Source organism: Marmota marmota, unplaced genomic scaffold (assembly GCF_001458135.2).
Source record: "Marmota marmota marmota unplaced genomic scaffold, marMar, whole genome shotgun sequence".
NCBI lineage: Eukaryota > Metazoa > Chordata > Mammalia > Rodentia > Sciuridae > Marmota > Marmota marmota.
Window position 1 is genome coordinate 18,136,461 of NW_026000016.1, and position 14,787 is coordinate 18,151,247.

The 14,787-nt window shown below is 31.2% G+C and overlaps 1 protein-coding gene across 15 annotated transcripts in view; it reads right to left on the bottom strand.

The window, feature by feature from the left end:
* Akt3 (AKT serine/threonine kinase 3) overlaps window positions 1-14,787 on the bottom strand; it is a 289,636-nt gene that overhangs the window by 55,589 nt on the left and 219,260 nt on the right. For all 15 annotated transcript variants that reach the window (XM_048809245.1, XM_048809244.1, XM_048809250.1 and 12 more), the window contains one exon: window positions 5,666-5,880. In XM_048809245.1, coding sequence (XP_048665202.1) covers window positions 5,666-5,880 — 215 coding nt within the window. The remainder of the gene's footprint in view (window positions 1-5,665; window positions 5,881-14,787) is intronic.

Sequence of the window (14,787 nt, forward strand, 5' to 3'; positions counted from 1 at the left end):
ACCTTCCTGGGGGTTTTTTATATTAGAAATAACATAAGTAGCACCTGGCACAATAAATCACTGTCAATTCTCTAACCAAGTTCCTTTTGAATGACTTAAGTAAAAATGTATCCTTGCTAATAAAAATTCTGAAATTATTAACTGGTTTGAAAATTATTGGTGTAACAATGCTATAGACAGAAATTCATGGGCTATTTTCATATCTCAAAGGAATTCCACAGAAACTTTATTATTAATCCACAAAATAACATTACAATGTAATCTGCTATGAAACTTGCAATATGAAATAAAAATTATAAAACATACCCCCCCTTTACTGAAGGCATTCTTATTTAAATAATATCTGATACAATATGAAATTCAGGTGTTTTTTGGCTTACTCAACATGAGTCACCAAGAAAAAAAGAGAAAAGTGAGAGAGAGGAAGGGAAAGGAGGGAGAAAATAAGACAGAACAGGTACTGGTAAATTTTAATCAAGTCTTTGGGGGAAATTACACATACAAAAATAAGTGTATTATAAACATGATCCAAAGGAAAAGAAGCACAAAATTTATAAAGAATAATAAAATACATAATGTTTCTATTGTAAATTAGTCCCAAGATTCTCATAAACTGGATATGGTGGTGTACACCAGTAATCCCAGCATCTTGGGAGGCTAACGCAGGACAATCACTAGTTCAAAGCCAGTCTCAGCAACTTAGCAAGGCCCTAAGCAACTCAGTGAGACCCTGTCTCAAAATAAAAACAAAAACAAAAATAAAAAGGGCTGAGGATGTGGCTCAGTGGTTAAGTGTCCCTGTGTTCAATCTCTGGTATCCACCCCCACCAAAAAAAAAAAAGAAAGATTCTCATAAATTTTTTTTTTTTAAATTTTTGCTGAACTCCCAAACTCCAAAAGCCAACTATGGATGATTTTTGATTAGTGCTAATACAAATATTGGTTGATATTACTATTTATATGTTAAAGTCAAAGATGAAGGTGATACTACAAAGACATTGAACTTCAGTTGTCAAACTTTACTTGTCAGTTATATGAGCGACTTTTTGCTGAATGAATTGTTAATAGTTTTGAAACAGTAGAAAAATATTTATTTATGTGCTCTCTGAAATGTAACAGATACAGACACTACATGCTTTTAAATTTAATCTGCACTGTTAACATTTTTTTCATCATTTTTAAGGTCTAAATAATAAAAACAAATCAAACCCTGACTTAAAAGTATTGGCCAGTTTTGGTGGTATTAATATTCCCATCATGGCCAATTTTAAGCTACTGTAGTAGCAAATCATTATACATTATTTCCGTATGTTACCTAACCTCAAAAAAAAAAAAAAAAAAGAGTAAAATGTAACAAAATTATTAAGGAGTGATAATTTGAGTACTTATTACTTTTTGCTTTTGCTATTCTTGATTAAATTTTGCAAATTTATGTTAATTTTAAAGAATGGTTGCATTAAACATTCAGCTCACACAATTTCTGATAATTTTAACAATTGGTTCTTGTGAGCTGGTACTTAGCAATCCCACACATAACTATGTAGGAAAAAACCCAAACAGGTCATAGAAATCAAATAATAATATAAATCTAACAAATTCTGGTTATGAGGTATAAGACTCAGACAACTGAATCCTCTCTGACACACTATCAGAATAGAAAATAAAACAATTAGCTGATATCTAAGTATCTTTGGTGATAAGTTCCCACCAGCTGTACCTCCTACCCCCAGATCTATACAGGTATTCTAATAAGTCATACCCCAGCAACAGGACTTTAAGATTAGATCATCTCAGAATAATGATGTCCACATTATTATGAACCTTCAGCCTGGCCATTCTGTATTTAGTTAATGCTTAGCATTTTGGTTCCTGCCCTAATTCTATTTCATTCTACTTCAAGTTGTGTATGACAGTACCCTCCGGAGACACAAAGCTCCTTGGAAGGCAGAGATCAGTACTGGATGATCCAAAAGGCCTTCTAACTTTCTGGATAAGAAACCAGAAAAGCAGATACATGTTTCTGAAAAGAACTGAGTGTATCACAGTAGTCTGCATGAAAAAAAAAATCAGAATTCCATTATATTCTTTTATATTGGTTGTAGCTTATTTACTTCTTTATAGTTTATAATACTGTTTGCATCAGAAGTGAACCTGAGATGGCAGATGAGATGGGAGTTGGACTGGAGAATCATAATAATTTTGTTAGGTTTTAATCCAACTTCTGTAATTCATGTTCAGGTTAAAACCTCAGTTCTTCAGCAACAATTTGGCTTTGGACACAGCCAGCAGAGTTATCAAATATATATAAATTATATATGGCCATGAATACTAAGGAAGGTTTAAGATTACAACCATAAGACTGTCATTTCAGAAGCTGAGATTCTTTAACATAAATTTCCTCAAAGTGTAAAACTGTAAAATGGCAATGTCAATTGCTTTCTGATACAAAATTTAACACTTCAAAATATGCTTTGATATGAGTTATCTTATGCCCAAGTATACTGAACTCCAATATTAGAATGTTAAATCCTTAGGTCCTATGAATTCTTCATTATTAGGAACATCAAAGAATTCCTATTTTCTTAGTATAATGAATTCAACATGACATCATGCTTCTTCTATAAACTCTCCATAGGATGACAAAGGAAGACCAAAAGAATGATCCTAAGGTAATGGAAAATAAGAAACAAAAGCAAAATGATATTGACTTTTTGATTGAACTGATGGCAGGTTAGTAAAGAATACCAGAAAAAAAATATCAGGCAGTATTTAAAGTAGCTAAATAGGAAAAATAAAGAGGTACGTTATGATAATATCTTTGAATATGTTTCCAAAGACTTTTCAGGGTTCTTCCATTGGCTTTTTCTTTTTTCTACTTTAAAATTTAGCATTTCCCAGGATTCTGTCCAGGCCTTCTCCACTATTTTCTTGCCTTCAGCTACTTCCTAGATGCCCATGGCTCCATAACCCATATACTCAGTTACTGTGTTTCTTTTAAGCTGTTTGTATTATTTTCAGTTCCTTGCTTTACATTTCCATCTATATTTTCTAAAAATAAAATACATATAAAAACCCCAGGCTTGGTGTACCCCAAATTAATACCAATATCCACCCCCAACAAACCTCTTCCTTTGCTTAGGCTTCCTGTCTGCTGGAACACACACACTCTAAACTAGTCACCCTAGCTAGAAACTACCAGGGCATCCCTGGGATCTACCCAATGTCTACCTCTTCACCATTTCAATTGCCCTTTTTTTTGGAAGGGGGTGTACTGGATATCAAATCCAGGGTCTCCAGCCTGCAGTTTCTATTAATCATCCACAAAACTCTTAGCACTACTTCAGAAAGGATTCCATCTTCTACCTAGACAATTTCAGAAGCATTCTTAGCTGCTCTACCTTCCTGTCCCTCACTTTTCTAATCCATCCACCCCAAAGCTGCCAGAATTACCTTTTTATAACCCAAATCCAATTATGCTATCTCTTGCTTGAAATACCCTCATGGGTTCTCATTCCTTTCTGAAGATGAAATATTTTCGTTCTTATAATCAAAACTTACCAGCTTCGTCTCCCAATGTTACCCAAGTTCTTTACTCAAGTCACTGAACTTCTCAAATGCCATATTCATTTGCAATTCTAGCTGAGTTACTTTACATGTAAATTTCTCTGCTTCAATTCCTCTGCAAACTCCAATTCCTCCATAAGCCAGCACAAGTTCACTAATCCCCGCAACAGAGCTAACAATTACAATAGCAATTTGTACATGGTTTGGCCTGAATAAATTTTGTTATTATGTTTTGTGACCCTTATCTTTCTACAGATTCCAGAGGAGAGACTCGTTTATCTTTTTCTCCTTTGTGTTTCCAATACTTTAATGCAATAGTAGAGGGCATTGAAGAAAATACCAGGTAATTCATAATATTATATCTTCTCTTGAGAACACTACCAACCTCTGGGTAGTGAAACTACATATTAGACCGCTAACACTCTAGAAATGTACCTCACATTTATTCAGCAGTTCTTAAGTACCTACTATATACTACTCATGGAGTAGGGGTGGGCTGACATAGACAAATAAGTGAGATATAGACACGAAAACCACAAGTACAATTTTGTTCTAGCAGTCAATTATAGAAAGGGCAACAAGGGAAAGGGTGGCCAAAGAGCCTATAGGACTCAGAAAAGCAAGGGATAAATTGTTAGTTTTCTTAAGACCAAACCAAATATTATTTAGATTCCCAAACCAAAGATATAAAATGGGAGTCATAGCTCTGCTTAAAGATTACTTATTCATTATTTACTCATATTCTGCATGAATTTCCCATGAGACCCTGGGTAAATCACTTAACCCTCTCCTGTACCTTTGTTTTCTACTCAAATAGAAATGTGAATAGTATCTCCCTTAAGGGTACTATAAAAACAAGGTAGAGCAAAGATGTGAAAATACCCTGAAAAAGAAAACAAAATGACTATAAATACAAGTTACCTCAATTCTTAAGATTATCAAACAAAGCTTTTGAGTGATCCTCACAAAAGAAAACAACAACAACAAAAATGTTTGCTTATTTCTGCTGAAGTTAAAACCACATTCCTAGGCTGGGGTTGTGGCTCAGTGGTAGAATGCTTGCCTAGGGTCATGTGTGAGGCACTGGGTTGGATCCTCAGCAACATATATAAATAAATAAAATAAAGGTCCACTGACAACTAAAAAAAAAAAAAAATCTCTCTCTCTCTCTCTCTCCTTATAAATTTAAAAGCTGGAGCATGTAATGGAAAACCATTTCTAAAGTAGACAAAGCCCAAATCTTAGGATTCATTTATTTTTTCACTCATCAACCCAGTCTGACAATAAATATATGTTCACCATTGATCTTAAACAAAATGCTGGAACAAAATATTATGTGAGTTGTTTATGGATCAATCCAACAACATATGAAATCATCTATCCTCTAGATACTTAAGTTTAATAGACTTTCAGAGAGCTACTGATATGTATACACATATAAACACACATATTAAGAGACATTAAACAATTAGTAGTCATTTCACAAGATTTATAAAATGCGTTAATGAACATATATATGTGAATAAGCAATATTGTGACCCACTGAGCAAAGCAGCAAGTGCTATAGAACTCTTGATGTCATAGCTATAGCTACAAAAACAGAAATACAGTAAGTTTTTCTTTTTTTTTTAAGTGTCATCAATCCTTTCACCCATACATGGAAAAAAATATTTTGAAATAACAATAAGATATGTTTATGTAGGTTGGGGGTGTGAGGAAAGAATAAAAACAGGTCTCTCTTTTTTTTTTCCTATAATGTAAATAATCAGAAATATAAAGGCCTAGAAGAAGAAAAGGGATCATCCTATTCCCACAAGATCAAGTAACAGGGAAATTAAAAGATTGTTCACTCATAATATGGATAATGAAAATCTCAAAATCTGTATTTGAGAAACCTGCATAAAATTCCAAGTCAGAAAAGAACTGATGAAAATTTTTGAGTTTTCTATATTATGCAGTTAAAAATAAGTCAGTATCTCAGTGGGAAAATGTCTATAGCAAATACATTGCTTCTTGGAGTCAGTTTTATTTGAATTAATTTCCATATCATAATCTCTAACCATATTCATCAGTAACTCACAGAGCATTATTTGAGGCTTACCGTTTATTTGGATCCTTTATCAAGAGCCCTGAAAGCAATGATTTTGCATCTGAAGAGAGAGTTCGAGGAAACTTAATGTCTTCCATTAGTATTAGTTCAAAGAGTTTCTCATGATCCTGGTTGTAGAAAGGTAACCTCCCACACATCATTTCATACATGACAACCCCTAGGCCCCACCAATCTACTGCTCGGCCGTAGTCATTATCTTCTAATACCTAAAAGTGAAATCAGTGAAATGATTAATTACTACACATTAACTTTCAAAGTATTATTCATTAAAACATAAGAGTCTTACATAAAAATGCATTTCAACTTTCCAAGCCTCGGTAGGTGTATTCTGAGTTCTTGACCTCAAAATGATGAAGCATAAATCAAAAGTATAAATTATACCAAGTATGTGAAATATTTCATATATGTATATATGTGTGTGTGTGTGTGTATATATATACACACACACACATACATACACATGCACACACATACATAAAATGGTCAGTATTTTAAAAAGGGGACAGGTCATAAAAAATATCAGTAAGTAAATATATTTTAAGGATCAAATGAAAACACAAGCTAGCATTTTTGCGTATTTTCTTTTAGGTCTACTTAATTTTTCATTCTGAATTCACTAACATGGACTTTAAGTAACAACTTGAAGTTAGGCTATGCTGATTCTAGACAACAAAATGTTCCATTCTTGCTTTAAGAACTAAGTTAAAAAGAAAAGAATTTAGTAATAGAAATCAAGCAGTGAAAATTACAAGTAAACAAGCACAATAAAACATGGGGAACACAGACCATGGCAACCATTAAAATAAATGTGAAGATTCTTGGGGTTCCCTCTGTGTCTCAGAAAATATTTAATTAATTAATTGAATGTAAAAGCAAAAATTATGAACCTGGGTGGTATATATATCCTTTCACTGGATTCCCCAAATGCATTAGATGTAAGAAATAATATGAAAATATCCTAAGAAATAATATGAAAATATCCCTTTGATTTTGTTTGAATGACCTATTCAAATCAGACACAAAAACCTACCATCTGCTTCAGGTAAAATTTGTTTTCACCTTTTTTTTTTTATCAGATTTGCTTTTCATTCAACAGAATATTCCTCATCCATATACAACTTCTAATATTTTATTGTAAATAACTATATTTGAATAATCTTCAAGCTTATTTTAATTTGATCCTCTCAAACTTTGGAAAAAACAGATTAAGAAAGCAACAGACATGAATTTCATTAATTAAAAAAAAAACCACCTTAACAACTGATAAGAGAAAAAAATATAAAAACAAAGTAGTACTTGTATTTCAAATTCTCTTGACTTGATTTAATACATTACTGAAAATGACTTACTTTTGTTTAAAATTTAGCAGTAATTTTATAGCACTTAGGATATTTTTGACAGTTATAGTCACCTATAAAAACTATGAAAGGCACCTTGGTAGAGTACTTAAAGATGAAGGATAAAATTTTAAGAAAAAATTGTGTAAACATTTTTGGAATACCATGAAAAGATTTTTAATTCATTGTTATCAATGTTGTTTCATGGCTTAGGAAGCCTAATTGGAATTGCTTTGTAAGTTTTAAACAGAATCCCACTTTTTTTTTTCCAGAAATCTTGTAAATCACAAACTAAGGAAAATATTTTCTGAAAGAACAAATTATAGTTTTCATAATTAGTCAAAAAATATTTCTACTTGTTTAAAATGAGTAATTTGAGAACAAACTGAAAATAAGAAATAACCTAAGGAATTCTATCTATGTTCTTAAAGGAAAAGCTATATATATTACTTAAATATACCAGTGACTTTTGATGATTCAAGGATCTATCTCATGGGCAACTAGTGGACTATACTGTTTGTGGGCCTTTATCTAATTGATACAGGATTTTAAAATGAAAAAAAAAAATTAAGTAATCTTTAACTGCATTCTGACAACACCAACAAAACAGTGGCATACAAAAAAAGGAGCCAAATGTGGTTTTTAACCTCTTTTTTCATAAAACCATAAAAAGCATAAAAGCTGGATTAACTGCCTCCCGAACCCACATTTCACCAGCCGGGTTCTCATCCCCAGCTGGCAAAACTGGCAATCCTTTATTTGTGTTTAAATACCTGGTTTGCAGCCAGAAGGAAAGTGAGTGCATAAAAAAAGAGGGTTTTTATTTTTGAAGAGAAATAAGCAACTGAAAATTTAAAACTGCATTGTAAAAATATCTGTTTGATAAAATCAATTTTATTCAGCTTTGTAAAATGAAAACCAATTCTCAAAAGTAGTAGTTTTACTTTTGAACTTTAACTGATGCTTTAACTGATATGCAGATATGATTCTGTAATTAGAACTGTTTGCCGTTATCACTTTGTACTGAACAATATTGATGTAATACATTGTCTTATTGACATACAAACTTTAAGCAATGCTGAGGAGAAAAAACCCTGACAACGCAATCATCCACTCTACTTGAAAAACTTTGCTATCAATTAAATAGAAGATTTTTGTTCAACTCCTATTGCCAAACAGCTAAGATAAACACAAGAAATGAGTGATTATAATATTCTGCATGTGAATATATAATATAAAACATGTTTTCATTATTTATATTATATCCTTTTTCTCTCCTTCAATCTAAATGGTTAAAAACATAATATAGTATAAAATACTCTGGAAACCTCAAAGTCAAATTAATTATTCTAAATTCAAATAGCCTCTTTTATATTATTTTTGGATGATTTTTTTTCTCCCTTAACTCAAAACACTTCTCTTTCTAAAATTACAATAAAATTTGATTTCCAGTAAACATAGTTTATCATATAATTTGGAAATAGATACTGATTCAAAACCTAGTTCTAGAGAAATAATCCAGTAAAAACTTGACTAATTAATCTAAAATATTTCTTTTTTCCATAAAATCAATATTACTGATGTGTGTGTGTGTGTGTGTGTGTGTGTGTGTGTTTTACTGGGGATGGAGCCTTGCATAGGATAGGCAAGCACTCTTAACACTGAGTTACATCCCCAGCCCTTATTACTAACTTTTAAATGGAACTCAAAGTTTAAGTATGAATGTGGACATTTGATGTATTCTTCTATCCCTACTGTCCTTTGTAGTTAGATACAGCTCTACTTTATACCTACATTTAACACAAATGTCCAGATAAAGGATGAAAATTTAAACATAAATGTTAAAGGGTGATAAGAAGTCATTTCAAACCAAAATTCAAACAGAGCATACACTATAGGAAATAAGGCTTAGTTTTCATCTTTTTTTTCTCCTAGCAGGAGCCAGAAACTCTTTACTTTCAGACATAATAAACCTAAAAATCAAACAGGTCACAAAAAGTATCAGTTAATCTTAAATATTCTGGTAATATTTGATGAGGACACGTCTATTTATAAAACAACCAGGTAAAGAGGAAAAATACTCCATGAGTAAGTTCTTGAATAATCAATAATTTCAAAGATAGATTTTTAAATAACTATGTATTTTAAAATGAGAGCATCAATTAAAGTTCACAATGTAAATACTTATTTGGCTAACAGACATTTTCAAAAAACATGCTCATTCTAATATTATTCTACCAATTATGATTTACTGGGAGTTGAAGGGATATTTCTTTCGCTTACTTGCCAAGCCACACAATGCACCCAAGGCAAGCAATTATAAGGAGCCCATATATGCCCTGGAGTGGCTTACTGCTCTATCAATAATCCCAACAGAACAGATGGGGGAAAAAATTAAACATCTAAACAAACTGTCTGTACACCTATGTTGTGAAAGTAAACTGAGAACTCGGATGAACCAATTTACCACTAATTCAAAAAAATTTTTATTTTTTTCTGGTAACCTTAGAGTCTCAGGTAGTTGATAGGTGTATATCTTATATATAAACAGATCTATATACATTATCATTTATAAAAGCCCTTTATATATTCTTACCATCAAAGGTATTTGCTAAAAAATAGTGACTAATAAACATATATCCATATACATTATCATTTTTGAAAACCTTTATATAGTCTTAACATCAGTATTTGCTAAAAACCATGACTAATTCAGATTTTAAAATTGATTGGAATTTCAAGGAAAGTATACATTTCAATTCATAAGAACAATGGATTCCATGGTTTATCCATCTTTTCTTCATAAACATACATTTAATAACTATCTCTCAAATGCTCTAATAATTCTTAAGAGACATCACCTGATGCCATTTGCTATGAATTAGAATGTTGTAAGTATTACAGCCAATTCCTAGCATGTGCACACAAATGCTTTAATATAGCACTTTCAAAATCAAACTCAGAATAAAACAGTAAAAATCCTTGAATAAGAGAAAAGCTAAGTGGATACAATAATGGTGATTAAATCACAATAACATTTATCTTCACACAGAATTCTATACTTCCTTTTTTATCCTGAGACAATAGACATTATGGGATTCCAAGAAACTGGGCTACTGTAAATCAAGTAGAAACAGACATAATAAAATAATATAGGTCATTATTAATGTTCCCAGTTCACATTAGTTTTGTATATGTTCTCATGCTTCAGAGAATTTAAACTCTATGCTTTAACCAAATAATCTGTTAAAGCCAAAGATCATAAAACATTGTAAAGTTTATGTGAAAAATTTGCTACAACAAGAAATGACCTCTAAATAAGTAACAACCACTATATATAAACACCAAGAGGCATTAATTGCACATTAGTTCATATTCAAACAATATTCAATTATAGGATGAAATGGGAAGACTTTGTTAATGTTACCCAGAAACAGTACAAAATAGCACCAAAGAAGAAAATTAAATATATTCAAATATTAAGCCGACACATATAACTGTGTTCTTAAATATGAATTCTAACTATAAAGCAAACAACTCTTATTTGAACTAATGGCTGTACTCTTACAGAAAATTAAGTAAATTTAATTTTCTACTTAATATTGATTATGAGACCTTTTCAGAACTAATGGAAGAAGGTTTTCGAAAGTACTTTAGGAGGACCAATAGTAAATAAATCATTAATAATTAAATAAAATGTAAGGTGTCTTAGAAAAAGCTAGTAAAATAACTCTTTTCACAAAAAGCATACAAATTCTAAGGCTAATTTTAAAATCTGTAGGAATACAGATTGCCTAAGAACAATTAAAATGCAACTGCGTATTACTACTTTTACCTGCAGATGAAACATGAAAATTATGATAACTTTAGCTTCATTCATTTCTGTAAAGATTTCCTAAAGATCTTACTGAAAGAGTCCATAAAATGACACCTTTCCTATTTATTCTGTGTTGGATTTAAAATAAATAAATAAAATTCCACTTAACATACTTCAATCAAATTAGCTTGTAACTACCTGCCTCTACCTGCATTACTCCATGTTAGCCTTTACTACTGCTTTTACTAACTTCTCAAGAAATTAATGTGTATTCTAATTTTTTATACAAAATTTAATTTGTATTTTGCTTTGATTTATCACAATAAAGTAAATCTTTGTATCCAAATAGTTTGACATAGTTCAGATATTTTCAATGTTATGTATGAGATATTAAACAGGTTTTAAAAGAAAAAGGAATAAAATAAAGACATGTGAATGCTTTCTAAAAATGGAGCTCTGAAAACTAAAAAGAATGTATCAAAAATTGTATTTTCAGTAACTGGAAAAAATAATTTTGCACTTAGATAAATTATATATCTTTCCTTTCAATAGTAACTACAGCTAGATATTATGTATTTCCCAACAATCTAATCATTTTTTGCAATCTTTTGTTAGTTCTAACTTGATTATCAAATAATTTTTATTTTTACCCGATTACAGAAGTGCATTTCTCTAGGTTTCCAAAACCACCTTATTCAACCTTCCCCATCTGTCACCATCTGCTTCTTTTTAGCATGTACTTTTTGTGTGATCACATAAGCATGTGAAAAATAACTAACATTCAGATGATTATCTGCTGGTACATTTGAGGACTGGGCATAATAAAAGTGAACTGCCAAAACGTACTTAACACTTTTAATTTTGTTGGGTCTTGCATGTAAGCTACATTTGATTTTCAAACTGTTTTACAGTTGGAAAGTTGATCAGGTACTGCTAACTCAAGAGCAAAACTGAGACTTTAAATAATTAGCACTGCATAAAATGGTTTGAATTCAATAGAAGCCAAATCAAATAATAAAATTTAACAGAGTTTATATATAATTTCTAATTTCTTTTGTAATTTCTAGGTGTGAAAACATAGTATAGATTATAAAACCAAAAATCCCTGAAGATATTTTATGATCCATAATTTGTTATGAGATGAGTTTTATTTCCTTCTAACATCAGATGTAATAAAAACATTCTCATTTACATTTGTAGATATAAATGCATTTTTAGAAATATTTCACACTAAATGTACAGTTTATATGCCTTTGAGAACTAAATCTCTGTAACCTCTTTAAAAAAACCAATAACCAAAACAATTCCTAATCCTTTTCAAAAAATAATGCTTCTCAAGTTGGATAATTGCATAATAAGGCCCCACTCTTCATTGAAAGAGATTAAGAAAACAAATACATTTTTTAAACAAATACTCTTTTCCCCAACAAAGAGCATATTTATACCATAAGATTTATTTATCCTAGTGGTCTTTGACACAAGAAGCAAGTTGAGTTCATTTAAAACTTAGGTTTATTTACAAACCTACTGTGAGTCTGACATATGAAACATTTAATAAACTGTCTTGGAACTGATTTCTAACACCTTTTTGAAGTATCTTTCAAATAGCCATCATCTAACTGTATACATCAAACCATTTCTACCAGGTTAAGACAATTTAAAAGGTAAATAAAGGAATAGTAATGCTAGGTGAAACAGAGGTTGCAGTAAAATCTCTACATAGTGTGTACACAATTCTACAAGAACAGAAGAGAAAATATTGACCATGAGCCATTCACAAGAGAAATAGTCAAGAATGTGTTCCAAATCTGAAACATGGATGCAACTTATATTATTATCAAGAAAAGACTAGGATTAATAATGGTATTTACTAAAAATTTCAAGGTTCAAAAAAAGTAAGAGACATCATCTGAAAACAAGGGAAAAAAGACTCATTTCAGCTCTTGCCAATCCCTTCCTAACACTGACCACATGAATTCCACCACATCATCTCCTTCTCTACAATTCACAAGTGACTTTCCCTTAGCCACATTATCTAAACTCCTCTGCATTCCAATTCCTACCTATGTGTCCATCCTCCTCCTCTCTTTTCTTCCTGTTTCCCCTTTAAAACTGTCAGACCTCCAAGCAGGCTTAAGCATTTTCTCTCCTCCTTTTCACTCCACTGTAACACCAGTAGAGCAGTTACTTTCTTGCACAGCAAGATATTTTCTATATCTTATCACCTTGGCAGGTAGGAAGCTACTTGAGAATAAAACCTTTTCTTACAGTATTTGCATTCCTGGCACCTAACATAATGTGCAACACTAATATATATTCAATAAATATTCTTTAATGAGTGAATGAGTGATTTTAGTGAAATAAATGGTTCATACTAAAAAACAGAATAAATATTTTATATTTCAAATGAATGTAAACACATTCCAAATTATTCTGATTTAACAAAAATGTAGTATATGATGCAAATATTTAAAATATAAGAATTAAAATTACATGAGAAATTAGTTTTGAAATTTGTCCTCCACAAACACTAACTATAATGATTACTCTTCTACAAAGTAAGGTGTCAAGATTTTAAGTGTAAACCAACATGTATCAACCACTGATGATCACATAAGCCACTTTTAAAAACCAGACCTTTGTTGTATTTTGAAAAATATACACAGAAATGTTTTCTTAGATAATTTCTTGTGAATTGTAAACTTTCTATTTAGAACAATTGGACTCTTCTTGCATTAAATTCTTGGTTTTGTTCTTCAGTTGATGACATTTGCATAGAAAACAATATCTTTGTTTCTTACTAGATCATCTGCTTCTGAAATGAGATGCATTTATCTTCTTCAGAAATAATTTCCCCTAATTGTGACACAACTAATTTTGGTATTCTAAATATGGGATATCATCATTCATGGCAATGTATAGGAAGGGTAATTGAGTGCCATAGAAACAAAGAATTTGTTTTTCATGACATTCACAAAAACAATTCTATTCTAGAAAATATGATCTTGTATTTGAATAAACAAGAACAGTGGTTCTAAAATTTTACCTAATTCACCCACTAAACTCCAGACTTTGTAACAAAGAAAATAGTACTTTTAGCAAGAAAATAATAGTTAAAAATTGACTATATAAATGTTAGCACTATTTACAATAACTCAACATATTTTTTAAGATGTTGATGGACCTTTATTTTATTCATTTATATGCGTGCAGTGCTGAGAATTGAACCCCATGCCTCACACACGTGAGGCAAACACTCTACCACTGAGCCACAACCCCAGCCCATAACTCAACATTTCTTAAATGTAAATTTAATTCCTCAATATTTTTGAAATGTAAATTTAATAAACCAGCATGAGTTGTCATATCCATCTATCTTCTTTATATGATATTTAAATATCATATATCATGCCAGCATCACTGTAAACTTAATTCTACTACATAATTTCTTTTAGCCTTTCTTGTTGAAATCTTACAAAGCATCTATTTTAAAAATTTTATCTGTAAGTGGCTCGAAATTGTGGTTTTTCTTGGTCTATTATGTATGTAGTTAAGAAAGTAAAAGTGGTCTTTCTGGTCAAACCCAGTTAGAATCTGATTATATCTATACCACCTCCCAGCTGTATACAGATTACATTTAAAAGCGGGGCGGGGGGGGGGGGGGGGATTCTCTTGTTCCTCACCTTAAAAAAAAACAAAAACAAACAGTTTTGCTATGTATCACAAAAGTTAGTCCAAATATCAAATGAAGTGATAGTTGTAATGCAAATATATAGAATGTGGCTCATAGTAGATGCTCAATAAATAGAAATTCCAACCCATCAAAGATTAACACCTCCCTAGTTGGCCCTAGCCATATTAACCTTGGTGTTTGAGGGGAAAATTGAATTGTTGTTGCCTCAGGGTTTCCATACTAGCTGTTCTCTCTGCAAGCTATTCCTTTGTATCTCTGCAAAGGC